The sequence below is a fragment of the Rhea americana genome, unplaced genomic scaffold (genome assembly GCF_003343005.1).
Source record: "Rhea americana isolate MKP2758 unplaced genomic scaffold, rheAme1 scaffold_189, whole genome shotgun sequence".
NCBI lineage: Eukaryota > Metazoa > Chordata > Aves > Rheiformes > Rheidae > Rhea > Rhea americana.
In genome coordinates, this window is record NW_028186027.1 from 678936 (window position 1) to 705240 (window position 26305).

Here is a 26305-nt window from a genome sequence, read left to right on the forward strand (position 1 = left end):
ATGGGAGCTTGGGCTTGRTTGCTGGGGACAGAGTTTGCTTGCGTGCTTGGACCTGCTGACCAAACAGTATGCTCGCCTGCGAGACTGGTATTTAAAGAGACAGCCGTATAAGTAATTTATTAATGATATTTTACTTTCTGTGTCAATAAATTTGAAAAGAATCGAGAAAATTGGACTTCCACCACTGAGTGGGCACACRTCGGGGGTTGAAACTGTTTTCTGTTGTGCATGTGGCAGTTCAGGTTCCCAGTGCTTTAGAAAGAGTTTTCAGTTTCTCAGACCTGAATCTGATTTAAAAAYGCCTCCAAATGTCAGGGTGTACAAAGCTCGCTCGCTCTCTCTCTCTCTCTTTTTTTTTTTTTTTCCCTAGAGAGACTAAGATGCCTTGGGTTGAAATATGTCAGAAGGGGTTTCACAAAGCAGCAAGCAGGTTCTTAAGTGCAAACAGCACTTAAAATAGCTTTCTTAAAGATAAAGGCTCCTTTAGTCTCAGCAGCTTCATTAGGGACTGTTATTAGACTCCCCCTTTTTTCTTCTCTTGTAGGTTTACTAAGAACCTCTCTCCAGACAAAATCAACCTGAGCACGCTGAAGGGGCAGGGACAGCTGACAAACCTGGAGCTGGATGAAGAAGTGCTGCAAAATGTGCTGGAGCTGCCCACCTGGCTTGCCATCACACGGGTCTACTGTAACAAGGCATCTATCAGGGTGAGCAGAGGAGGCTGCTCTTGCTGCCTCCCCAACAGCAGCTTTCAGTGACAGCTTGTGTTTATCACCTGGGAATTTCTGATAAAGAATCCCAATGTGATTCAGTCCACATACCTGAAGCCCTGTGCATCAGGGGTGAGTTTTGCTATTTTAATACCATGAGATAGCTGTAATGGGTCTGAGCAGACTTCTTCCTTGCCAAGCATTCTGCCTCTGACAGTGGCCACCAGCAGATGTTTGAAGATGGGCAGAAGCTCAGAGGACAGTGTGCAGTGGTGCTTCCTCACCTTCAGGTGATTTGCAACATAGAGACATTTTACGCCAGCAATGAGGTCTTTTATTTAATAGTCCCTAGTGAATTTCCACAGATTTGCCCAAATGTTTTTGGACCTACTTACTTTAATATCCAGAGCATTCAATGACAGAGAATCTCACAGCTTAACTTCATGTCTGCTTTTGCTTGTTTCAAGCCTTCAGGTATGAGTTTTGTTTGATAAYCTACCGGTTCTGCTATTGGAAGAAATGGTGAACAGTCATTCCCTGCTCACCACCTCCATGTCACTTAGGATTTTACAGGCCTCTCTGATCATCCTATTTCCCTGCTATTTTGATAGCTGAGGCGTTTTCTGTGTCTTCCTCCATCCCCACTGACTTATCTTTTAATGCTAAAGAAGGACGAGTCACACAGACATCCAACAGGACGCAGAAAGAAATCGAATGCAGTTCTCTGAAAGCCTAAGTATGCTGTGAGATATTGCAAAATAACTTGAACCKAAGTCTTAATTATTGAAAATGTGACCTTTGAGAAATGTGTGAATGGTGTCTGTGAAAACTGGCACTCTCCCCACCCAGTCAGTCTTTATGCCCACGGTTACCCAGTTTACATGCATAATTCCTGAAATTGTGCATGCACTTGCAGTTAYACTTTTGCACACTGAACCCTCGTATAATTTTTTCCTCCTTGTGCTTTTTAGAGCAAGAAATTGATTTTTTTTCAGTCAATATGAAATGCCAGGTTGTTTAATTTCAGTTGATACTARCCATGGTTGCATTACATTAATGCAGAAGTGTATAGTGTATAGAAGAGACTTGCTATGAAAGAAGTATGGTTCTACTCTGCCAAGTGACATTAAAAATGWGCTTTACTCATCTGCTCTGTGTGTTTTTTAGTCAGATATGCTTAATTTAGTAACAAACGTTTGTTCTCCCTCCTACGAGAACTGTAGAATAAGTGTTGCTGTGAGAGAATAAAATGGATCTGTAGGTTCATGCACAATCTTAAAAAGTTACCTGACTTCCAGTATCAGCAGCAATTAATGTAAACTCCTTAAGGACAACAAAATTCTCCTTAAAGGAATAAGAAAATTCAGAATTTGATCTGCAGAACATCTACTGCTGGTGATGATAATGTGAAATCCAAAAGCTAAGCTGGATTTATAGGGCTAGCAGCTGGAATATCTTTTCACTTGTCAATGTGAGCCTGTTTGACCTGGATTCAGTGAGATGTGATGAATTGTTGCTTTGATCACTTCTCAGAGCAGAATATTTGGTCCCCTAGCAATTTCTCAAACCATGTAATGTAAAGATAACTCTTGTAACCTCAGATTTATTGTTTCAGATCCAGTGGACAAAACTGAAAACACACCCAATCTGCCTGGTAATGTTTCYTCTCTTATTCGTTCCTTTTCTTCCTCCCTCTTTTTAATCTCTCCTACATGAGAAGAATTCTGCAGAGGGAAACTCTGAAGTACATACTCGAATYTTCATTTGACCTAAAGCCTCTAGGCACTTTACACACAGAGGAAAGGGAGTTCTGAGAATAGTCTTACTGGGAGATGAGTGATGTCCCAGGAGAGCCACATTTCACTGCAGGATGAAGCTGAGCTGAGCCCTCAGCAGAGTCCAGGGCAACCTTGTGCCTGCTTTTTGTTATTTGTTTCCCTCCACTTCTGGGGATTCAGATTACCCAACAATCCTGGCAGTGGTCATACAAGAGCTTTAACACATGCCTCTCTAAGAGTCTTACGAGACTCCAGAGCTTGGTTATGCCTGCCTTTGTGTCCCAGACCTAAGGCTGTTAGGCTGGGCTTGAGGCTTAGTCTTTTCTTTATTGCCCCCATGTTCTTCCTTTACAGTATCTGGATAAAGTGGAGGTGGAGATGCGAACATGTGAAGAGCCGCGGCCCCCCAATGGACAGTCTCCCATTGCCCTTGCTGCAGGTCAAAGGTCAGACCCCCAAACCCTGTGATTTCTTTCCAGCGCGGTACTATTCAACTGGCAGTTGYTCTCACCAGTTAACCACTCACCTCTCTGGATTCAGGTTGGATTCAGGCTTGATTCAGGCTTAAGTGATTCTAAAATTGCTTGCAAGCCTTAAAGTATCTCTGTGGCTTTCRTATGCCACCTGCAACCATACCTCTGCCCGGGCCTTTCCTTGTTACAAGTTATTATTTTGAGGGTTCTTCTCTTCACAGTGAATATGGCTTTGCTGAGAAAGTCGTGGAGGGGATGTTTATCGTTGTCAATTCCATCACCATCAAGATTCACTCCAAAGCCTTTCACGCCTCTTTTGAGCTATGGCAGCTCCAAGGCTACAGCGTCAACCCAAACTGGCAACAGAGTGACTTGCGGCTTACCCGCATTACTGACCCGCAGAGAGGAGAGGTAAAATGCTTTCCTGTGTTGTCTGTCATAATGCACACAGAAGAATGGTGCTCTGTGTTTCCCCGGGGATCTGATATAGCTGGGGACTTGTCTGAATTCTCACACTGTCAAGAGCTGCAGTGAACTTGTCTACTGCTTGCTGGAAAGGCATGTCTGAGAGCTAATTTGGGGCCAGAGCTTTCTCTGAGCACTTCTAATCTGAGAGAAAAACTGAAGAAGCTCTGAATGCCCACATGGTTGGTTTGTTTTTAAACTGTGGGGGGGGGAGGAGGGAGAGAGAGAGAGAGGCTTAGATGTTACTTGGGGCATGATTTCTCTTTTGTAGAGAATCACAGAAAAGTGCGTTGAAAGATTCTCCGTAGCTTTATGTAATTCCACATAATCTAGGGCTGCAATTTAATTCTCGAAGTTGATGAAAATCTCATCATTTTCCTATTTTTCTCTGTCTGGGTAGGTTTTGACATTCAAAGAACTCACCTGGCAGACACTTCGGATAGAAGCAGATGCCACTGATAATGGAGATCAGGATCCTGTTACTACTCCTCTGAGACTCATTACCAACCAAGGAAGAATCCAGATCTCTCTGAAGAGAAGGGTGAATGTTTCCTCCATACTTTACAGTATATAATCTTGCTGCCTGGTGCAATGATGATGCATGTTTCCTCCCACAGTCCTCGGCAGCAGTGCTTTTCCTTCAGAAATGCTAAGTCCAAGCTGCTCTGTCTCTGTGTTTTCTGTTGGAAACAGCTGTGTTCTTATCAAATGTCAAAGCAGTTTATTCCTTAGGAGAGGATAACGTGTGGAGTAAGCTTTAAAATCCGTTGTAACATCTCAGGGAGATCTGTCATTTTTTTTAACTGAGAACTTGAAGCCTAGTAACCTTATTTTTAGCAGTCAGTGGAAATGTGATGAAGAGTAGATGCAAAAATTTAAACCATCTCATGTCTTTGCTTTTTTGGGGGGCAGTGAGCAACTTCCCTCCTAAAAAGGAGGTAGCTTTGACTAGCTTGCTTCTCAGATAAGGTACTGTGGATCTCCACCACATGAGCAAACTTCTCTCTCAGATGAGTTTCGGAGCAGCAACTCTTGTTTCTGCTAAATCTTATGTGTACTACGAGTAATATATGATTGCAGTTTCTTAAAGTCCCTGTACCTCTCCTGCTGTTTCAGACCAAAGATTGCAATGTGGTGGCATCTAAACTGATGTTTCTCCTTGATGACCTGCTCTGGGTGTTGACAGACTCTCAGCTGAAAGCAATGATGAAATATGCAGAGTCTCTGAGTGAAGCCATGGAGAARTCTGCCCAGCAGAGGAAAAGCTTGGCACCAGAGTCTGTACAGGTCAGTGAGCCATGATTTAGATGTGAGCCTGCCAGAAAAAAAGAAAGGACAAAATGGAAGAGAGAGTCTGTGTTCATRTGTCATCTGGCCCTGGTGCCCAGAGTTTCCCTGCTGTGAAATGGTAGGCTCACCTGGTGCTGGGTCAGGGAATGACCAAGGGAGTTCATAGAATGATAAGGTTGGAAGGGGCCTCTGCAGATCATCTGGTCCAACCCTCAGCATAGCCCATATGGGGATTGAACCCGTGACCTTGGCGTTAGCAGCACCATGCTCTAACCAACTGAGCTAAACATTGYGTTAGAAAACGTTCTTAAATAGTCATGGGATAGATTCTGTCAAGGAGGGGAAAAACAGTGATAAATTGCATGGCTTCCAGATGGAGCTGTTGTATGGGAGGCTGTAGAGGGTCTCATAGGCAGCAGATTTGGTAATAAGCAGTAAATATGTTCTAGATAAAATCTTTTCTGCCTCTGAATGACAATCTGCATAGGACTAGGAGAAGGGCCTCTGTTGTTACAATAAATAATTACAACATAAAATCATAATGAGCTGTGATGCTCAAKGGAAAACCTTGGCATCAGATTCACTGTAGTTCAGGGAAGACTTTTTTATTTTCTTTTTTTTTCCCTAATACTCTGGAGAGTGCTCTCAATCTTTTCAGTTGTTCTCATTTTTTTTTCTGGTTTACCTACAGCTTAGCAGTGTTTGAGAACCTTAAAACAGCTGTTTCTACCAGTAACCTCAAACCTCCCTTACCACTTTCTTAGTGTTTCCAAAATGCTGTGCTGAGTAATGATTTGATGAATGTTGCAGAATAAATGGAAAGGGCAGAGGATGAAAGACGTTCCCAGAGACAGGGAGCATGAGGGAAGAGGCCCATTACTGCTGATAGTGAAAGCTTTGGGGAACGAGAGCACAGTGAGATTACATGATGGGGAAATCAGAAATACTTGGCCTTTTTCATCCAGAAGTCTCAAAACATTTTCTGAGATAAGTAAACAGTAGTTTGGYATAGATGAGGCAGAACTGCAGATGAATAATTTTGCCCATGAGAACATGGGGAAGGACCCAGGTTTCTGGACTCCCAATTAGATTTCTTTGGTTAACTGATAACTTCCAGTCTGGAGGATTACAAGGGTTATTTTTAATTGCATCATAATCTCTTTTTTTGCTTTCTCTTAGTACTCACCAAGCTTGTTTCTCTCTAATAGATCACGCCGCCTGCTCCAAGTACCCAGCAGTCCTGGTCTCAGTCATTTGGAGTCAGCCCGAGTGCAAGTAGCATTGGCCAATACTTTGATAAACATGACATGAAAGAGTCATCATACCACCTCCTCATCTCACGCCTGGACCTGCACATCTGTGATGATAGCCACACTCGGGAGTCAGGTACCTAACTGAGAAAAGATGCAGGAGGAAGAAATTAATCCAGTTACCAGTTTTCCCTCTTGAGGGAGGATTTTCATGTTGAAAGCAAACATCTCTTCTGTTACTGATTCCCAGTGAGGCAGTGGGCGGTGGCTTAGGCTTACGAGGTTCATGGAGAGATCAGTTCTATATGTCTGAGCTAGGCATTGGAAAATGTTTCATGGCTCCATGGAACAAACATGGGGAAGTCTATCAGTGGAAATGTTAACAGTGACTTAGATGAGTCAAGAGGATGTTTTCTAGGAACAATCTGGTATTGCGCAAAGGAGATAGGACATGATCTAATAGATCATTCCACTTGGTAAGAAATTGTAGCACTTGACAGTGCAACCATTCTACTTGGAGTGTCCTAAGCAAGGATTCTTTGCCTTCTTCAGCAGACCATTTTTCTGCCTGTTCAGTTGTGTGTATATATAATTAAGTAATTGTATTACTCATAGCTCCCCTCTACTGAGGTGTACTTTAATTACWTTTTCTTTGTTTTGAGATAAAGGTACCTTTCTTCCTTTCTGTCTCACTCTTTCAGTGTACAGCAGTCTCTAGTGTTCATTCCTACGCATCTGCCTTAAAAAAATAAATCTTAATGCCTTACCGTTGCTATTACAGAGGTCAGGTTTGTCTGGGTTTGGGGTTTTTTTTTGTTTGTTTTTTTGTTTTTTTTGTTTGTTTGGTTTTTTTTGTTTTTTGTTTTTTTTGTTTTTGGTCTGTTGCTGCCTTCTCCTGAGCTGTTGTTATCAGCATTTCAGTGCAGTTTTTGCTGTCTTTATTTCATAGCACTGGTTATTGTAGTGAAAAATGTAATTGATGGGGGCCTGGGAAGTGATGTGATCTTACAGTTTTGTATTTGAGATTCGAGGTCTGGCTCTTTGGTATAAACAATTTCATTCTGTTGACCGCTATTTTTTTGTCTAGCAAAAGGTTTTGGTACCGCTTTTAAAAAGAAAATACTCTAATATTGGCCATGATGGCAATCAGTCAGCAGTTCTGAATTCTCYTGAGGACTTGAACTGCAGAGGTGTTCATGTTTTGTTTTGTTTTTTCCTGTTCTCCACAGGCACTTTGAAGCATGGGATGCTGGGAGGTGCTATACAGCTGACGTTCAGGAGGATGGCCTTTGACTATTATCCTTTCCACAGGGCAGGTAAGGGAGTGTGTCTCAACTTGGGAAGAGAGATTWAAAAAAGAGAGAGAGAATTTAGAGAACAATGATGCTACATGGCTTCAAGCGGGATTGGAAGAAAGGCTTCACAAAGGATTTGTGACTTAAATCCTCATGGGCAGGATTAATCTAATTTACCTCTTTGTAGATGAGGTAGGTTTAACCAGGTTTAACCTTCTGGCAGAATAGAGTAGAAAGCAAGGAATAAGTTACTATCTGTTATAAAGCCAAAAAGTTGAATATTTGGATCCCTTTTCAGTTGCTTAAGCTCTGGATCTGGTTCTTACATGTACCTAATCAATTTAAAAGTGTTATAGGATGTATCTTGGGAGAAAGTCTGTTTAACTGAATAAAGAAGATCTGGCAGGAACAGCTCTGTTATGTGGAAGCCTGGTCTTGTTTCATGAGCACTTAGTGTGCTGCATATTGCATGTTACAGAATCGGGTCATCAATGAAAGGAAATGCTTTACAGATTTACATGTATTTGCGGGGAGCAGCAGGATTACGTGCATCCAGGAACTTCATTTGAAAGCCAGGATGTTTTCTTCCATGCAGGAGATGCCTGCAAGCACTGGGTGAGATACGGCAAGGCCATGGAAACCCGAGGACAGTGGGCAAAGAAGTTGGTCAGTGAATTTCAAAGCAAGGTTGAGAAGCATTATGAAGAAATGGACCCTTCATTTAACAGGACTCCACTTTCTCCCTTCAAAAAGAAACCAGGTAACAATGTTTGATAAAATTGCTGGTAAAGCAGAAGATGGTAACAGCTTTGCTCCATCCAGCAGTATCTCTAGTTCTGCTTCACTAACTTAGCAGGTTGATTTGTTGGTGCAGAGATCCATAGCACAATAAAAATTGTAAATTCTATGACAAAGTAAAATGTGTATCATTCCAGAATGACACTGCAGAGAGAACGAACAGATTGCAGTAATCACTTTCCTAGCTTGTTTACTGATTTTTTTTTTTTTTCCGTAAGTGAGTATGTAATGAGTAATGAAATGCCCTGAGTGCTGGAAGATACCAAAAGCCAGGCTGAAGAACTATGTTCTCTGGCTACAGGGCATACTGATCTTTCACAAGTTTTTCTTTCACAAGTACTAAGTTCTTTTGKTTTTGTTTTTTTTGGTTGGTTGGTTGGTTGGTTTTTTTTTTACTGCCTAGCAGTGCCCATTTATTTATAAATCTGATTCTGTTATTTTCACTCTATAAGCATGTATGTGTTTTTCGGGACTCCATGGCATTGATGGTGAAGTTCACTACAAAGAAGATAAGTAAAACCCTGGTTGATTCTGCTCTTCCATCCCTACAGATACTTTGCTGAGTCCTCATAAAAATCCCTCAGAGAAAGGCCGTGTCCCTCCTTCAAGCTTACCACAACTCCGGCACCCTTCCTGGAACCGCCTTCGATCTAGCTGTGTAGTGGTTCGAGTGGATGACCTAGACGTTCACCAGGTAGGGACGTGGGCAGTGCCTGGAAATGAGCTAATGTCCGTTGTTTGTGTCGTCTCTTTTTTTTTTTTTTTTAAAAAAAGTAATAATTTAATTGATACAGTGGAAATAAATCATGCAAACCTCATGTCATCTAAGCCAAAAAAAAAAAAATCTGCAACCAGGGAACCCAGATGCCTTTATTGTGTTGCATGTAAAACTTTTAAACCAAGTATGAACTGCAGATAATTTTCATATTCAGTGGAAACTGCATGCATAACCACAGAGTTTCTGCAGAATCCTAAGCTATGTGCCTGTCTGTTCACATCTAAACTTTCATCAAGCATAAGGCAAGCTCAGAATAAAAGATCTGTTCRTTTGAAAAATTAGTAAGTGCATGGATTTTGATAGGAGAGGAGTAAGTCTTCCCTCTTGCTTTCTGACCCAGGAGAGAAAGGATCACTGGACTGGATCAGACCCCGCATTAATATACTCTGTATCCCTCATAAGAGGATAATCAGTACCAGACATTATAATGGATTTATCAACATGTTGTTAATCCTGAAGAATGCTAAAATAGATTGCAGTTCTGTTTATTCACATCACCTAATTCTGATTGTCATGGCTTTTASTAATAGTTACGGGAGACATAAAGAACCAAATTCCCTCAAAGGAAAGGAGCTGAAGATATTAACATGCAGAAGAAGTTTTATTTTTACTTGTAAACAGAGTATGTTTATGTAAATGAAGTAGATTGAATGTGGGAAACTGCAGGGTTACTGGGACATTTTATTTTGCCAAATCTGAATTTAACACAACTGCTTACCATTGTGTTTGCAGGTTTCTACAGCTGGTCAGCACAGTAAGAAACCCTCCACCTTGCTTTCATGTAGTAGAAAATTCCTCAATCTTCCCGATCAGGTCTCTGCAATCCATATTGAATTTACAGAGTATTACTTCCCAGACAATCAGGACTTTCCAGGTAATAAACCAAGGTTAGCACCTTCTTTCACAAGCTTCTTAAAGAATCAGTCYACTTTTAATTCTTTCAGTGTGTTAACCCTCTTACAGTTTCTCTGAGGGTGTGGGGTTTTTTTCCTAGTTGTATGCCTTTTCTGTTGGGAAGAAGGTGTTGGGGGAGGGTGTTTTGTTTTGTTTTCTTTCCCTACTGGAAACTGGGCTAGATCCTTGGTGCAAAACGTGTGGGCAGAGTTATGCTTGAAAAATAACTTGCCCGGGGCATATTGAAAAATCTGCTATGTCTGCCCAGGCCTTGGGTTCTGCCTCACCCGTTGACTAGGTTTTTGCAGCTGACTTGATGGGAGAACTAGAACATGTCACTTCACTGCTGCCCTTCAGTTTCTCCCTTTGATCAAGAGGTTTCTTGCAGTGAGTGTTAAAGCCCTCTGCTTTGGTGATATTGGTACAGGTTATACATTGAGCTCGAGACCATTTGAAGCGCCTTTGCTGACTGTTACTAATCCGTCCTGATTCTTTTTTGTTCTAGTTCCGTGCCCAAACCTGTATGCACAGCTGAATGACTTGATGCTTACCCTGGATACAGCAAGTGTGCTCTGGATAAACCTCTTCTGTCTAGATCTTTATCGCAGCTTGGAGCAGTTCAAAGCCATCTACAAGCTGGAGGACTCAGGCAAGCATGATGAGCACTTTGACATTCGACTAGATGGCTTCCGGCTGAAGGTACTGTTTGTTTCTTTCCTTTCTCAGTTTTCAGGGTTTTCTGCTTCCCTTTCATGGAAGGAACTTGAGCCTAGGACACAGCTGGAGTTCAGAATGAGAAAACAGGAATTTGACCTTTTTAGGCCGTCTGCTCTGTGTGTTTTGTTTTGATCTATGGGGAATAAAACATGTACTTGAGTTCTAGCCCAGCATATACAGGAAGGTCAGAATTTATGAAAAGACTGTTGAAGCGAACTTGATGGTTCAGGTGTGTAAAAATAGTCATCTGCTGCAGGCTGCATTTACACAGCTAAAAAAAAGTCTGTAGTAGCCAAAAGTTGCTTTCTGGCCTTTGAAAACCACTTTATAACTCTCATCCCGTTCCCAGTTGGCATGCATCTGCAGCATTGACATCCTCTTGTGTTTGCCATTGACTAGCCTTGTTAGCAGTTCTGTGAGGAAACTTTAAAGCCTGAGTGGATAGTAAGCCCTTGTGAAGAAGGGTCAAAGTGTACAGTTTTTAAGTTTGACCTGCTGCACAAACCATGGATGATAAAGGAACCTGAAAGTCAGTTTAAATTCCTTCCTGTCTGATTCTCTTCCCTGATTTATAATAATAATAATAAAGATAGGGATGATTTGAGAGTCTAACCTCTTAGGACTGTAGTAAAATTCCTAGTCTGTCCATTGGTTATGTATTCCACAATTACCCTTCTGTGTAAATGGCCTCTCTCATTTTCCTTTCTAACCTCTTTACTTGAAATTCTTGCATCTCTCCTCCTTGTAGCTCAACATCCCTGTGGAGAAGAAAGTTACTGACCATCGAGATCGTCCGCAGGCACTGTGCATTCGCGTGTCAGAGATGACTGCCACCAACACCCGCCACGCTCCCTCCTGCAGTTGCCAGGACCTCCAGAGCCTCTTCCGCAGATTTGCCAATTCAGAATTCTTCCACTCTAACTATGCCCGGTTCCCAAGGTCTCAGGATGACAACTTCAGCCTTCTCCACACCCTTTTCTTGCGCCATGCGTATGAGGTGGATGACAGACCTCAGAAGCACACAGGCTTTTCCCAGGTGCTTCACAAATCCTCTGCCTCCGAAGACCTATGGTCTATGAATTTCACAGAGCTTTCCCTGGACTTTGAGGGTGCTGAGAGTTCAAAGGGCAGAGCCATTAACTTTATTGATCCATTTCCCCTTTCCATTTGGGCATGCCTTCCCAAGAGATGGGGGCAAGCTCAGATGTCTAAACGACAGGCACTGGCTGCTTCTGAATTGAAAATCAAGCCTTCTGCCAGCTTTAGCAACCATTCCAAGAATGAGAACCTTTCCAGGGAGCATGGGATTTGCCAAAGATCAAAGACTGACCAAGATCTGAAGAACATCTACAAGGTCCCAGAGACAATGGGCGTCTTGGGAGAATGTGACTGTGAAACTGATGATGGAGTAGAAGATAAAGAGCTGGAATCCTCTGCTGATATTCACATGCTTTTATCCTCATCTGTTCATGTCAAAGTTCGGCTCAACCACTATCAATATTTGGTGCTGCTCAGGATGAAAGAGGTTTTGCAAACACTACAGGAGCAGCTGGCCCAAGATACACAGGAAGTGACTGGGTCTCCTTTAGATCCTATGTCTGCTTGTGTAGGAGTTATGTTCCACAGTGCCGAAGTTGCCCTGTTCATGAACCCCATGCCAGGCTCTGGCTTGGAACCCCAATCCCTTGACTCAGACACAACAAGCCTGATAGAGTCGGAGCTCTCRCCCTCAGACAGCAAGGAGGGGCTGGCAGCTGAAGAGAAGGAGCTGAAATCAGAGACAAGTTCAGAGAAGGAAGCAATCAGTAGCTCAAAAGTCCCAGAGGATAGTGGGACTGAAGAAACASGTACAGGTGTAACCACCGCACCACTGGAGGGACTCCCAAGATCTGCAAGTGATGGAGCTCTGAGTACAAGTCCATGTAGTAAGAGTATGGAGGAGAAAGGCCTGATAGAGGAAGCACATGAAGCTGTGGAAGCCCTGGTTGCAGAAAGACCGGCAGAGTCCAGCAGCCATCCTCAGAGCCCTCCTGCCCTCCCTTCCAGCCCAACCTCAGATGTACAGTCCTTGAGGAGAGGAAGCGTCACTCTCAACGGGCAGGCAGAGCTCATCCCATTAAAAAACCTGGAAGTGGAGTTGTCTAGTGCACTGCATATCACAAAGGATGCCACTAAGGAAGCTTTGCACGCGACTATGGACCTCACCAAAGAAGCCATGTCTATAACGAAAGACGCTTTGAGCCTGAGCCGGGAGAAGATGACCTCCACCATGCAGAAAATGCTCTCTCTCCCACCAACCAAGTGAGTGAGTCGTCATCCTGTGCTTCAAAATAGCAGGAGCAAAGCTGCTGGAAAAGAGGCAAAGCGTAGGCTGACTGCTCCCTTTCTCTCCCTGTCGTTTGGATCACAGATCCTGCATGCCCCACAGACAATTGCCTTTTACTGCTAAAACAAAGCCTCTCTTCGGGTTGCTGTGAGGCATGAGGTTTGCTTTATACCAGCAATAGGAGATTTTGGCCAAGAGAGCCTGGGAAAATTCCTCTAGTTTCTAAGTTGTCAGTGCAAATACAGGCCATTTGCCAGTAACTTGATGTTATGGCCAAATGACAGCTGTATAGTAGCTTTTTTGGTAACTTGTATTTAAATTTTTGGTGTATGAATATCTTCAGCTGAACCCCTTGTGGTAATCAGATGTGGGGATGGTGGAGCTGTTTTAGCTAAATGGTAGTGATGCACAGAGCAAGCCTGGATTGTGGGTTCAGGCCTAGCCCAGGCTGGCCAGTGCTGGCAGTCCCTCTCTTTTCGTGAAACAAGTGGGTGCGCTGGAGTCTTTCCCAGAAGAAACTGAAACAAACAGCCTTGAGAGACTCTCAARTCTCCTCTTTGGAGAGGATCTTAAGCATGGGTTAGACATTCATCTCTTGGGGGTGGCTTAAATACGCTACAGCCTGCCCCGCCAGTGTTCAGAGTTCAGCCCAAAACCTGTGTAGTGCAGAGGCTAAGCTGCTTTCCTATACGGGTTTTTGGTAGGGATGCTGTGCCTAAAGCAGAAGAGGGAGCAGTGACTCCTGGCGGGGGTGGCAGCAGCCGGATGCGCTTCTTCTCCATGAAGAGGACAACATCCCAACATTCGTTTGACACCACGTCTGTGGACGGGAGCGGCCCCGAGGACGGGCTGTCTGTGGATAGCGATGGCAGTGACGGCTTTGTGCTGCTCACAGACTCCGGTAAACCGCGCTTGGGGGTCCCCTCTTTCCTACTGTTGTTTCACACCGGTGAACAGTTTTCTGCCACTGGCAACCAAGTGAGTCATGCTGCGTTCATCTGGAAATCACTTGTGCTGCTCATTCTTTTTGAATATTGTGAACGGCTCGCTCACAACGGTGCTCTGTTTTTTGAGATGAGGAAGTGCAAATGCGTAGGGAGGGTGACCCCTGTGCTATCATGATGGTGTTCTAAGGCATGTGGCTATCCTTGAGCAAGGACTGTAGATGTGTGCAGGTGGCTGGATGGTTCACAGCATTTGGGAAAGGTGTAGTAGGAGGTGGGTGGAAGTGAGGTACACTGAGCACTGCAGTAGACTTCATTCATTGAAGGTCTGTGCTTAAATCCATCAGAGGAACTGGAGAGAGTTTTTGAGAGGCTAGTATAGGATGACAGCCCATGAGATTCAGGCAAATAGCGGGTTTTTTTAAAAACTGGAAAAAGAAACATAACTGAGGTTTTTATACTTCCATTTCAGAACCCAGCCTGGACCCTCTTTCCTTGGGACATCTCCCTCAGGAGCACGATGACACAGGCAGTAGAGCAAGCCCGATGGCAGAGGATGAGGATAGAGTGTCTCCTGAAATAAATAGCTCAACCTCACAGAGTGAAGACCCTAGCCTTCAGCTGGTCAGTTTTGTTCCTTTTCCCTGTAATTTTGTCTCTGAGTGAGAAGTGAATCCTGGTGCTGTTTTAGCCAGTAGCAAACTCACTTGTTATTTCAGGTGTCTGTCCTTATGTTAAAGATGAATGAGATGAACTGTGGGATAGAGGCAAGGGGTGACGATTTGTCCGTTGCCTTACAAGTAATGGATGTGGTTCCAGAGCAGCTCAACAATGTTGGAATGTGGCAATATCTGCGTGGCTATCTAGGTAAGACTCTGTCTCTTGGAGCCTGCTGGCTTTTATAACTGCACTTGGTAATAGCCATCCTTAAGGAATCTTCCATTTTTTTCCATTTTAACTGGTATTTTTGTTTGCATCTAGTGCAAATATTTAGGATTTAGCTGGAATTAAAAAAGACGCCATAAACAACTACAATCCAAAACTTCATATGAAAGGGCGAGTAGGAAGGAGTTCCTGGACTGCTGGTCCTTTACAATACTCCCTATAGCCACGAGGGGGCAAAGTAAAACTACAAAATTGCATGGAGTTGAGGTAGCAGTGGAAAGACCCAGATCAGCTTTGGAGAGCTGAGTCATGAACTTCTGGTCGACTCATGTAAATGCAAAATTAAGACAAGTTATAAGATGTGCTGAGATGGTGAGAGAAGAAAGATAGATCTGGGGACTCATAGGATCTGTCTCTAGTGATAGTTTCTGTGATGTGAACTCTTAGTCTTTTGAATCCTGGATTTATTTCATGTGAAGGAAAGCTTCAGACTGCTACTAGAGTCAGCTGGATTCCATTCTGCAAGTGGACAGTAAAGCACTTTACAAGACACAGATCTTGAGTTTATGTCCTAATACTGGTGCTGCTTTCTGCAATGAGATCTTTCTGCTATAACTCTAGGAGATCCTGGTGTAGAGAAGCCTTCAGTCCMTGAAGCTAGTAAGACCCAGCCAGAAGTGTGCTTGCGTCTTGAAATAGGACCTAATGCTGCTGTGCACTCACCACTTGCTGTTCAGAATGGCTTCCTTCATATGCTGGTCCACAGTTACACAGCAGAGCTCTTCATGTCCTTCCTTACTAACCTTGGCCCCTTTCTTGAGGACGAAATAATCCCAGAGGTGATCCCCATGGAGATAGAAATTGTGAACGCTAAAATCACGTTGAAGGTGAGTGTTTGGGGAACCAAGGTGGTAACCTGTGCAGAGTTCACATGCAAGATTTTGCTTGGGAAGATATGCGGTTGGATTGCTTGAAGACTCTGTAGAGGTCCTGTTTTCCTGATTGTATTTTATTTTGTTCCTAAAAACTACCCTATGTATGAAAAAGTAACGTAATAGAATTGTTGAGTGATAGTATTACAGTCTAAGTTTGCCTRGCCTTGTTTGATGCTTGTTTTGCAGACTCGAGGAGAAGAGAATTAAATACCTTTTCCCCCATGTGTTTGTGTGAAATAGGAGTTATCTGACGTTCTCTGTAAGCGTTTTGAGAACTACAGATGAAAACCATGTAAGAGATGGTTGATACTTAGGACAGAGTCACTGACAGAAGTCCTTGATAAACCTTTTTGAAAGCAATGTGTTGGCTGCCCTGACAAGCAGGAGCCAGTGCTGCTGCAGAGCAGCATGAAAATCTCCTACCTAGGGCATAGTGGGTTTATTTTGATGGGAGTTTGAACGAGGAACTTGCAGGAGGGCAGCTGTGAGAGGTCACCTTCAGGAAGATGGTAGTAGGAATCTTCCCAGCCTTTCTTAGGAATACAACAGAACTCTGTGGGAGAGCTTTGTAGAAAAATTAAGACCCCTGTGCAGCCTTGTGAAGCCATTTTTTTCCGTATGATGGGTTACTTTGGTGGTGTTGCCCRTAGTAACATTACTCCTATGAAGGCTGGGGGCAAGTGGAATTCTTTGCAGAGTTGCTAGAGCTGTCACAGCAGTTCATCTTTTTTCTGCTTTGTTTCTTCGCAGGATGACAGCCCCCGGGTCTACCCTACCTCCCCTGGCCCTGTTCCCATCACCTTGGCAGTAGATCACATCATTGTGAAGCGCAGAGACGATGGGGCTTTCTATCTAACAGGTCAGYGACATCAGGGTTCCTCGGTTATTCTTCCCGGGTGCCCCCCGGGCTTTATTGGAGGTAGAATGCTCTGCTGTGCCTGGTGCTGGAGGAGACTGGAAGTGAGATGTGATGGTCACTGCTGGGAAGGATGTTGATTTGTTTGGCTAGCAAATGTGATACCTCAGGCAGCATAGRTGAATACCTAAAGCAATGGCCTGGCAGTGTGAACTCATGTCTGATGTTTCCCTGAGCTCACAGGGTCAGGACAGATTCTTCCATTGCTTTGGTTTCTCCCTGAAAGTCCCCTAAAGTCTAGTCCCTTAAAATGGGGACTAGATTTTTCCTGTTTACAAAAGAAAAACAAAAAAAGAAAAAAAAAAAGAATTGTTTACTTCCTTTTTTCCTAAGTACCCTGATGTATAAATGTCCACACCTGAATATTTTCTATACTTCTTTCAAGCTCCTCAAGGGGAGGGCTCACCAAAACAGGAAAAACCTGTGTCAGCTTTTAAGGAACAGACAACTCCATCTCCAGCAGTGTGTGTCTTGGCAGCCCCAGCAGGAGGGATACGTGGATTGCAGGTGAGTCACTGCTGTCTGCAGCTGTCTAGACAACTAGATAGCTGGCAGTAGGCTGGAAAATTAAGTCTATTGTCTTCATGTGTTTGCAGTTAGATAGGTGTGGTGTGCCCAGATAGGGAGCACGCATAAAAGCAGTCTGCACCTCCTTTTCCAGTGATTACAAAAGTAAGGCCAATTTGTAYCTTGCCTAGCATAATCTCTTGTTCCCTTTTAAAAATATATTGTTTTTCTGAGGGGCTCCATTTTCCCACYGTGTCCAGTTCTTTTTAGAAAAACAGGAATCAGAAGGTTTCCACCAAAGAAAACAAGAGAGAACTTCAGTCAGCAGAGTGAGTCTTACAGCCAGGGAGAGTTTCAGGTCATATAAAATTTCTACTGTTCAGTGTAAACTTTACATTTTGATTTATCTATCTGGAATTCAGACTATTGATTTATTTTTAAATACAGTGTTCTATGCTTATAAATCCTCTCTGGTGCAAGGACTGTTTGATAAATATTAAGGGAGCAATGTGACCGACCAGGTAAACCGAACTGGGACTTCGATTCTGTTYGTGAGTTGGTGACCTTGGACTCATCACATTGTTTCTCATCTTTCTCTTTTCCACTTAGTGCAGAGACCTTCTCTTCTGCCTTTTTTCAGCATCTCATGTACTAGGGCCCTGATAGAACTGGACCACACAAGTATTACAGTAGCTTGACATCAGTTTATTTGCTGATATTATTGAACTTAATAGGAACATGTGCAAAGGCTAAATTCTTGAGTAAAAAGATTCCTGAGAGCCCAAGGAAAAYGCTATCCTGTGCCATAAAGCCATGGTGCAGTCTCACTGGTAGTGTTTGAGAACAAAATTAACTTTGATTGTGGAGACAAGAAATAAGAATGCCAGATACCTGCTTGCTCCAACAACCATGTTAATTTTAACAAATCTGAACAGGTGTGTCTCAACCCCATAAGTAAGAAGGAACACAGAGCAAAGCCCAGTTTTTATCCTGCTTTCTATGTATGTGTATATTTACTTTCAGCCAAAATCAGCTACTTTGCAGGAAAAGCTTACTCTGCTGCAAGTCTTATTGCTCTGCCTAGAAAGGTGAAGTCAAGTCTTGGGAGTAAGTAGTCATTACCCAGCTGTCACTGACAGCCTGAGCTGATTGTAATAATAGGTACAGAAGTCTACAGGCACCAGCTGGCAAGTACTTACTCCTGCAAGTCAAACTGGGTCATGTTAGTGAGCTTTGTGTGGTTGTGGCATGTAGTGTAATTCATCTTAAAAGCTCCTCCTTTGGTTCTCCTGTTTGAGCAGATCAGTGTAGTCAGATCTGCCTTGCTGCTTACCTTTGGGAACTCCTGGTTTGTTTTCCTCTTATTTGTAGTTAAAGGAAGTGCCTGAGTTGCAAAGGGAGCTGCAGACCATGGAAATAGCTCTTGCAGAAGCCAACATGGACAAGGCTCGCCTTCTGCAGGAAATTAGGAAATACAATCCCCTCTTCCAGCTCTGACAGTGAAGGCTCAGGCTGGAGCTGCTCAGGAGGAGTGGAGACCACCACCAGCACTAAGGCGGCTAGTTTGGTTATTGCTGCTAAATGGGTCGACCCACTGGAGACTGATCACCTCAAAGAATGGAAACCAACTGTGATTGTAAAATAAACTTGAAAGAGGGAGAAAGGAAGGAAGGCCTGGCTGGGCTGGGCGACAGGGGAGGAGGAACGAGAAGGAGCTACCAGCTTGCAGCCGCTTCACTCTATCCTGGCAATATGGTGCTACCGTCTGCCACTGAACTAGGGCAGTGCTCAGTCTACAAACAAAAGGTCAGAAGCTGCGGGACGACCAGTGTTTCTTCATTTGTGCAGTGGTATTGACAGTCTGCTTTCAGCCTGGGAATACCTCTACTTCATCTTTCATCTAGAGGTGGTTGATGTTGAGGTTTCTGCTTCTTTTAATCTTCCTTTTTGTGTTCTTGCCCAGTTACACATGCCAAAGAGCACAGCAAAAGGAGTACAGTTAACTTACCACATTGAGAAGTGATAGATACGCCAGAAATTGTTGCTCATAGTTCTGATGTGGCAAGCATATGTGGTGTTGCATGAAAAGGAAACTTAGGGGGTCAGTGGGTGTTGAAGATGTGGAAGGGATTTCCCCCTTGTGGAGGGGGCTAAGGCTGATTATTGTCTGCATAACAGGGCCAGGATAGTAAGCAGATTCCTTCAGATTCTTTCACAGTAATTTGCTGTGTCAGGACAGAATCAGTAGTATATTAGCCTTAGTCTAGTTCATTCTCACTTAATCCCATGAAGTTTGCCCTCATTGCTGGTGAAGCACAAAGGAATTCATTATTTCATTACAAAGGAATATTCAATCTTTCTCTAATTTTGCAATCAAAGAAGAGGAGTCAAGGAGGTTGGATAAGTCATGGGATGGGATAGAATCACCTGTATGTTTCCTTTGGGGTACACGCTGTCTTCATAGCAGAGGTTCACCAGTGGAGAAGCAGAAAGCGGCAGTGGCTGTACAAGGAAATAGCGTCTGCATTCTTAGTCATGTATTTTTTATTAGTGCTGAGCTCATGCCTGGTCTTTAACGAGGATATTGGTGTGTGGGTCAGGAGTAGGATGCTGAGCATATGCACTAGGCCTCCTTGTGTGGAGTCTGACACTATTAACAGCTCACTATGGGATGGAGATGAAACGGCAGCTGTGGTGATGAGCACAGTTTGTATTCTCACCTTCTCTGGAGCTATTTTCCTGGAGAGGAAGAAGTCTCCATGSTCAGATGGTGACTGACTTAATTCATAAAGAAACTGCCTCTATGAGTTAAAAAATAATAATAAAAAAAATCAAAAAAAGCCCACCCTAGTAAAATTTGAAGGAAGCACTAATTAAAAACTAAAGTATGTTATTTTTGAAGTGTAAGAATCGAACCCATTCCTGAAGGCAAACTGGTATGTGATTTCTTTGTTCTGCTAGTCCAGGTGATACATGTTTGAGGTACTAAACAAGGATGCAGGTGCGTTGCTACCTGCAGTAAAGGGCAGTTATGAAGGGAGAAACTGTTACAAAATGAACTTGTGTTGTGTTTTGATACCAAATAGTGCAAGTTTTGGCCCCCTCTGTGTTGCAGATGACAGCCTGTTCCTTCCCCTGTAACACACAGCATCTTCACTGTGTGTGGAGTTCTTTAACATATTTCAAACTTTGGGGATTTTCTCCAGATGCATTTTCTGTGTTTGAATGTACCATTTCTGATGCACATGCTTTTTTTACTGCATGTAAAACAAAGTGATTGCCACACATTCAGTGCTAGCAACAATGAGATTATATGTGACTTTCCTTTATTAATCAGCTGAAAACTACACCTGTCTACAAGAGTTAAACAATGCTTATTTTGTTTCTTAGCTGAGCACACTCCCCCAAACCTTAATCTTATGCATTTCTTCTATTTTTTCTACTTAAGTCCCTTGAAATTAGTTAGCTAAAGTAAAACAAGATTTGAATCCTGCCTGCTATGTTAGGAGCAGCCTCTGATTTACAAGCCATGAGTTGAGGTCTGGGAGCTAAATGAAAGAAAGCAAACAGCTTAGGTTTGTTTTTTCTACTGTGCTCTTATACGCTTGTCCCTTTACCCAGTGCTGGAGCTGCTGAACACTTCCCTTTAAGAGACTTCTGAGATCATTTTAGTTCTTGTTTAGCCCTAGGGAGAATGGGAACATATTTACAGTGCTAGGTTAGATTTGGAGATGCTGGTGATCTGCAGCTTAGGAAGAGCCAAAAATGAATTCCTTGCAGTTGTTAGCGCTTACTCCAAAGAAAGGGCATGCAAGAGAATGAGATAGAGACAACGGATGGTAAAAGTAACTGTCACTCTTCAGATCATCATCTTGACTCAGTGTTTGAATCCATTAGACTGAAGGTAGCTTTGAACACCAGTTCCTGGAATTAGTGCGTGTATGCCRGCTTTGAGCAGACAGCCTTGGGGCAGACTATACTGATGGAGTCCAGTGTTTCTGCCATCTCTTTGTCTGCCAAGATGTGACTGACCAGTGCCTGAAATCAGACATGACAGCAGCTGCAAAAGCCTGACCTTCCTTCTAGAAACTCTGGAAGCAAGCAGGCACAAATGAGTTCGAGGGAAGAATATTTGCCTTTGGCAGAAGCAGGGGGAGCTGAATTCTAGAAGGCTCTGCAGTGGTGCACAGTGTGCTCACCCGCACCATCCACTCTGCCTGTGCTAGATCTGCTGTTCGGATGCCGTGACTTCCGTGAGTTTCCTTTTCTCTGCAGCAGAGGATCATTCTTGTCAGACAACCTTCTTGTTCTCTCTGGAGCACCCCCTCCCCCTGCGACCCACCCCCTGTTCAAGCAGCCTTTGACAGGATAGATTCGCATTACTGCCCGTGATGGAAAATGTACTAGAGCAGCCTGTCGGGTCTGCTTTCAAGAGGAAAATGCACTTTAACTTTTTAAGCATCGGTGGGCATTTCCTTCACCACTATTGCCTCGTTCATAGAAGAATTCAGAAGTAAAAGCTGGGGTTCAAGTTACCGTGAGTGGTAAAGATGAGACTATTGCTGTGAACAGTTCTCATAGTRAGAAAGGAGGTAACAAAGCATCTACATATCCACAGATGTGCTTTGAAACAAATCCATATGCAAACAGCTAATTGTAACTAACAACACTGAACTGCACAAAACCCCCCATAAACAGAAGTTGAACTTTGTACCTACATGCTTCTGTGCTTGCTCCCTCTTCMTCTGTGAAGCAAGAGATATAAGAATGCTTGCCTTAGGTGGAATGCAGTGGTGTTCTTGCTTTTTATTCACTAATTGCTTGAAAGTGGGAGGCTTGTCTTCTCTTTCAAATTTTCATGACTTTTTAAGTTGATGTCAAGCTTCATCTACAGCCAGCTTGGGAAAGGAGTTGGGTGAAAAGCATTTTCCTAGGCTGATGCCTACCTGCGGTGTCACAGAATTACTTACTTCTCCCTTGCATGCATGTAGAGTGAACAGAGCTGGGGCCAAGTTATTTACAGCAAGTTTCTTGCTCCAGCAACTCAATTCAACCTATTCTATTTAAGAAAAATTTAACTACTTCCACTTCTTTAAATACTAGTAAGAACTGGGGAAAAAAAAACCCACTTCCTTTCTACATGGTACATATGTAGAACAGGGGAGCACAAAAACTCCAGTGTCTTGACYGATGAATAGTAAAGTTTACTTTTTATAACCTTTTATTTAAGGATTCTTTTTGTGTTACGATGAGAGCCAACTTAATTCTTTGTGTTACAATACCATTACCCTAGGCAGAGCACATGGCCTCAGCATCTCTTACATTTAGTTAGGAGAAGCGTGCTCAAAGGGGAATACTGTATGTACAGGGGGGTAATGTACAAGTCTGAACTTGAATTTGAGTCTTAGGCAGTATTGGAACTTTGTTGCAGTATATTTCCACTCATGCATTTACTGGTTCTATGAACCATGAAAAAATTAAACTTGTTAACCTCCTTACTGGTGCATGTTTTTTTCCTTTCCCTCCATAGTTTCTGTACTCCTATTACATGCTTAATTATATTGTTTTATAGACAATTCCATAAAACTGACTTCAGCATCAGCTTTCAGCATGCACTCCCTGGCTTATGCTAATAGAACAATACWTGCCAGAGGCAAAGTGAAGCTTCATGAACATGTTGGGGTTGGTCGAGACAGCTCATCACATTGCACTCTCCCTACTTGGAATCACACAAACACAATTACACAATTAGTATTTTGTTGCTCTCTCCGGAGAGAAAGAAGCTATTCACATCCCAGCAAGACTATAAAAACAGTAACAAATTTAATGTACAAAAAGACACTTCTGTACCTAGACACCACTACATCAATGTCAACAGAAAGCAAGATCCTGTTGGGTAAATACACTGAAGACCTTGATGGTTCCCATCGCTGGACTGTTGAGGCCTCTAGTCCATAGTTTGGCTGCTGCTTGCTCCAGCATATTGCTAAGATCACAAGCCAGACTCCAGCAGTTACTTCAGGAAGCCTCACCAYGGTAGCTTAAATGAAGGTCTACACGCAGTGGAATGGTTACAGGCTCCTTGAAGGGGAGGCTCCAATACCACAATCGGAGACAACTGTATTACTTTACACAGAGGTACTCCGAGCTTCATCCGCAGCACTTTTTCCCCTGCCCTCCCACCCCATCAACCATGCCTGAAGTATTAATGGCTACATGTTGTAAACCAGAAACAAACCACAGCACAACTTCAGCATCAAGGTTTGTTTTCCTATAGGCTCTTGRAGAACAATATGGGCAGGCAACAACAGAGGCTTGAAGTGCTTAAGCCTCATAGCTCCGCTGCACAGTACCCAACTGGAAGCTTGTTTTAACTTCTGTCTTCTCTCGCTGCTTTTGAGATATTTCAGTGGAAGATGATTTTCTTATATTTGGAATTGGGTATCTGTCCCCGTGACTTGAGCCTCCTCACTGCCTCTCGCATGTGCTTGGGCTGTAGAGGTGGCAGCTCTCCCCACTTCTCACATACATCCAGTGCTAAATAAAAAACAAGAGTTCACATGAGCAGGACAGCTAAACTCAGCCAGTCTCTTAACAGATGATACTTGAAAAAACTCCTAGAGTTGGAGCTTTAATTTTAAAGGCAACAGGTAACTTCTTCAGAGTTTACAGCTCATTTTATTAATGACATATGAGAATGAAACTGCCTTATGTGGCTCTCTGACTAAAAGAAAATTAGTCCTAAAAGCATTGGCACTAGACAAGAATAAACCACTTTTCCAGCAGCTCCAGCTACTATGGAATATGCTAGTTTAAGTCATGCCGAAACTTGGCAATGCCTTATGATCTTAAGCCTTCCACTGGAAAAAACATCCCCAGTTTGGGTTTATATTTTGGAGTCACTATGTGCAGAAGCAATAAGAAGGTACCATTTACAATGGACTTGCAGGCCAGTTCCTTTTCCATCAGTTAGAGTAAGCATCATTTACACCTCCTGCCAAGGACGTGAAGCAATTAAGTACAGCAGTGAAGCTGCTTATCCAGGCCACCTCAGATAATACAGGGAGCTGCAGCAGGCAAACTGCCAAGCTGCATCATCCCAGGTAAGACAATCCCTGCACATACAGGCCGCACAGTATAGACATGACAAGTCTATACTGAGCAGATAGCATGAACAAATAGTATCTCCTCCGGGAACATGAATAATAATAATAATAAAAAAGGTACTCATCTGGGTCAGCCTTCTACAGGATATCCTAAAGAGATCACAGCTCATTGCTTAAAACATGAATCTTACAGGTAGGAGGCCTAAAAACTTGTTTCCCATCTGGCTGAATTTGTTGTCCACTGCAACATTAGCAAAAGATACTGAGTGCCTTACTGCAGCCTGCTCCCAGGTTGACTTGTGGAGCAAGAACGTCAAGGTTATCTTCCTTTGAGGAGATAAAAAGGGAGGTCAGTGGTCCCTAACGTCTACCTGTATYGGCTCACAGATAACAACATTAATATCATTAAAACGAGCTGTGGACAAGTATGCTTCATCCCTCAGTTTCTTAACAGTAGTCTTTGGCAGCTCCTGAAAGTCTTAGAGGGTCTTGCAGGACAGYATGTTAGGCAGGAGTCCTGGATTGTGAACCACTAGAACTCCTAGTCTTGTTTCATATCCTTCTGCTTGGTTTTAAGCAATGAATTTACCACTGTATTTTTAGCCTTTTATTCCACAGTAACATATACCACTTACCTTCCTCCACCACCTCCCCAACGAAGACCTTGGAAATGCCAGACATGGCAATAACCACGTTTTGAGAGACAGAGGTGCCAGTAATTGACTGGATCAGCTTGACAAGCAGAGAGGAGACAGTCAGTTGAATGAAGTACACACAGCAATAGTAAAGCTACCAGCAATTGCTTATATCTGTTGCCCCATGGCCCCTCACCACTTTCAATTAAGAGGGGCTGGCAGAGTCCTGTTTAGACTACATAAACCACACAAATTCCCTAAGCTAGAACACAATCAGGTAAACTAATCTGAGGACAACAGTCTCGGCCACAAAGGCTAAATCAAGCAGCTGGAAGAGAAGGTACATCCGCAGCCTGCACACACAGCACAGCCGGCTCTCACACAGCCTTAGGTCTGCCAGCCTACAGCCAGGCTGGGTAAGGCTCAGCCTTTTACCCTGACACACTTTGCTCATAGCTTTTCCCTGCAACAAAACATTATTAAAACCATACCCGTTTAATAGCAGCTTTGGGGAAAGCAGACCGGCGATACATCTCATAACGATTCAATTGTTCTTCAGAAAAGGAAGAGACCAATATTCTGGAGTGGAGAAAATTGGTCATTTACAGAACAAAATAATAATAATAATAATAATAATAATAATAATAATAAAACTGCCTGCTGAAACAGTCCTGCAGAACCTGTCACCCCAAACCTCCTGCAGTACAGAACAGAGCCAGAAATGGAAAGACTGTTCCATCTGTGCTAGAACTTACATGCAAAACAGCCAGGCCCATTCAGGAGGGGAGAAGTCTGGAAAGAACTAGAGAAATCATCAGGAACAGGCTCATAAAGCAATTAAGGGTTCATTATGCAGTCCACAYGTCTAGAAGCGAACTGCACAGCAAGCTGTGCCCGACTGAGCACCAGCCTCCTCCTCCTCCTCYGAGCAGCCCGGGAGGCGCCGCCCGGCCCGAAGCGCCACCACTTACTGCATCTTCTGGATCTCGTCCTCATCCACCTTGTGCTTCTTCTCCTTCCTCTCCTTCAGCTCCAGCTTCACCTTCTTGGCCGCGCACGGCTGCAGGCTCGGGTCCTCCCCGTCCACCGCCTCGCCCTCGGCGCTCCGCACCTGGGCGAAAGCGCACGGCTCGGCTCGGCGGCCCCGCTCCCGCCTCCTCGGCCCGCCGCGGCCCCGCGGCCCCTTCCCGCTCCCGTCTCGGGTCCGGCCTCACCTCCCCCGTCTGCGCCTCCGCCTTGAGCTCGCCGCCCCCGCCAGCCTCTCCCGCCTCGCCCTCAGCCGCCGCCTCCGCGGCTTCCGGCTCCTCCGCAGCCGCCGCTCCGGGGCCCGGGGAAGACGAAGAGGCGGCGGCCGGGGGCGGCTCCGGGGCGGAAGCAGCAGCCCCGAGCTCCTCGCAGCCCGGCGAGCCGGGCTCCGCCATCGCTGCCCGCGGCGGCGGCGGCGCCTCCTGATGACGCCACCGCTACGGCTGCCGCGAAGGGCCGCGCCTGGCCGGCGGCGGCGGGGCGGGGCCTGTCGCCACGGCAACGAGGCCCGCTCGGGGGCGAGCGATGGGGCCGGGGGAACTGGGAGGAACTGGGAGAGCGGGCGGGGAGGGCTGGG

The 26305-nt window shown here is 44.1% G+C and overlaps 2 protein-coding genes across 2 annotated transcripts; one reads left to right on the forward strand and one right to left on the reverse strand.

The window, feature by feature from the left end:
* On the forward strand, positions 1-22459 carry BLTP3A (bridge-like lipid transfer protein family member 3A). The gene is made up of 21 exons (XM_085302293.1): positions 1-66; positions 519-707; positions 2326-2364; positions 2843-2934; positions 3183-3372; positions 3827-3967; positions 4543-4713; positions 5925-6102; positions 7196-7282; positions 7857-8021; positions 8611-8753; positions 9570-9711; positions 10237-10430; positions 11197-12749; positions 13479-13675; positions 14191-14342; positions 14438-14585; positions 15225-15490; positions 16289-16397; positions 16840-16961; positions 18333-22459. Exons 1-21 carry the CDS (start codon positions 1-3, stop codon positions 18456-18458), a joined length of 4470 nt encoding a protein of 1489 aa, XP_085158419.1. The 3' UTR covers positions 18459-22459.
* A 303-nt stretch (positions 22460-22762) lies between these two features.
* On the reverse strand, positions 22763-26159 carry TAF11 (TATA-box binding protein associated factor 11). Its single transcript, XM_085302223.1, has 5 exons — positions 25917-26159; positions 25674-25813; positions 25194-25281; positions 24703-24799; positions 22763-23498 (listed from the first exon to the last, which is right to left on the reverse strand). Exons 1-5 carry the CDS (start codon positions 26121-26123, stop codon positions 23368-23370), a joined length of 663 nt encoding a protein of 220 aa, XP_085158349.1. The 5' UTR covers positions 26124-26159; the 3' UTR covers positions 22763-23367.
* Between the last annotated feature and the right edge of the window lie 146 nt (positions 26160-26305).

Bases quoted from the DNA above. Each gene is read 5' to 3' on its own strand.
- TAF11 (XM_085302223.1), bottom strand. From the start codon at position 26,123: ATGGCGGAGCCCGGCTCGCCGGGCTGCGAGGAGCTCGGGGCTGCTGCT. The intron at 25,814-25,916 runs GTGAGGCCGGAC...GCTTTCGCCCAG, and splicing joins CGGAGGCGCAGACGGGGGAG to GTGCGGAGCGCCGAGGGCGA. The intron at 23,499-24,702 runs GTAAGTGGTATA...TTTTTTATTTAG, and splicing joins TGGGGAGGTGGTGGAGGAAG to CACTGGATGTATGTGAGAAG.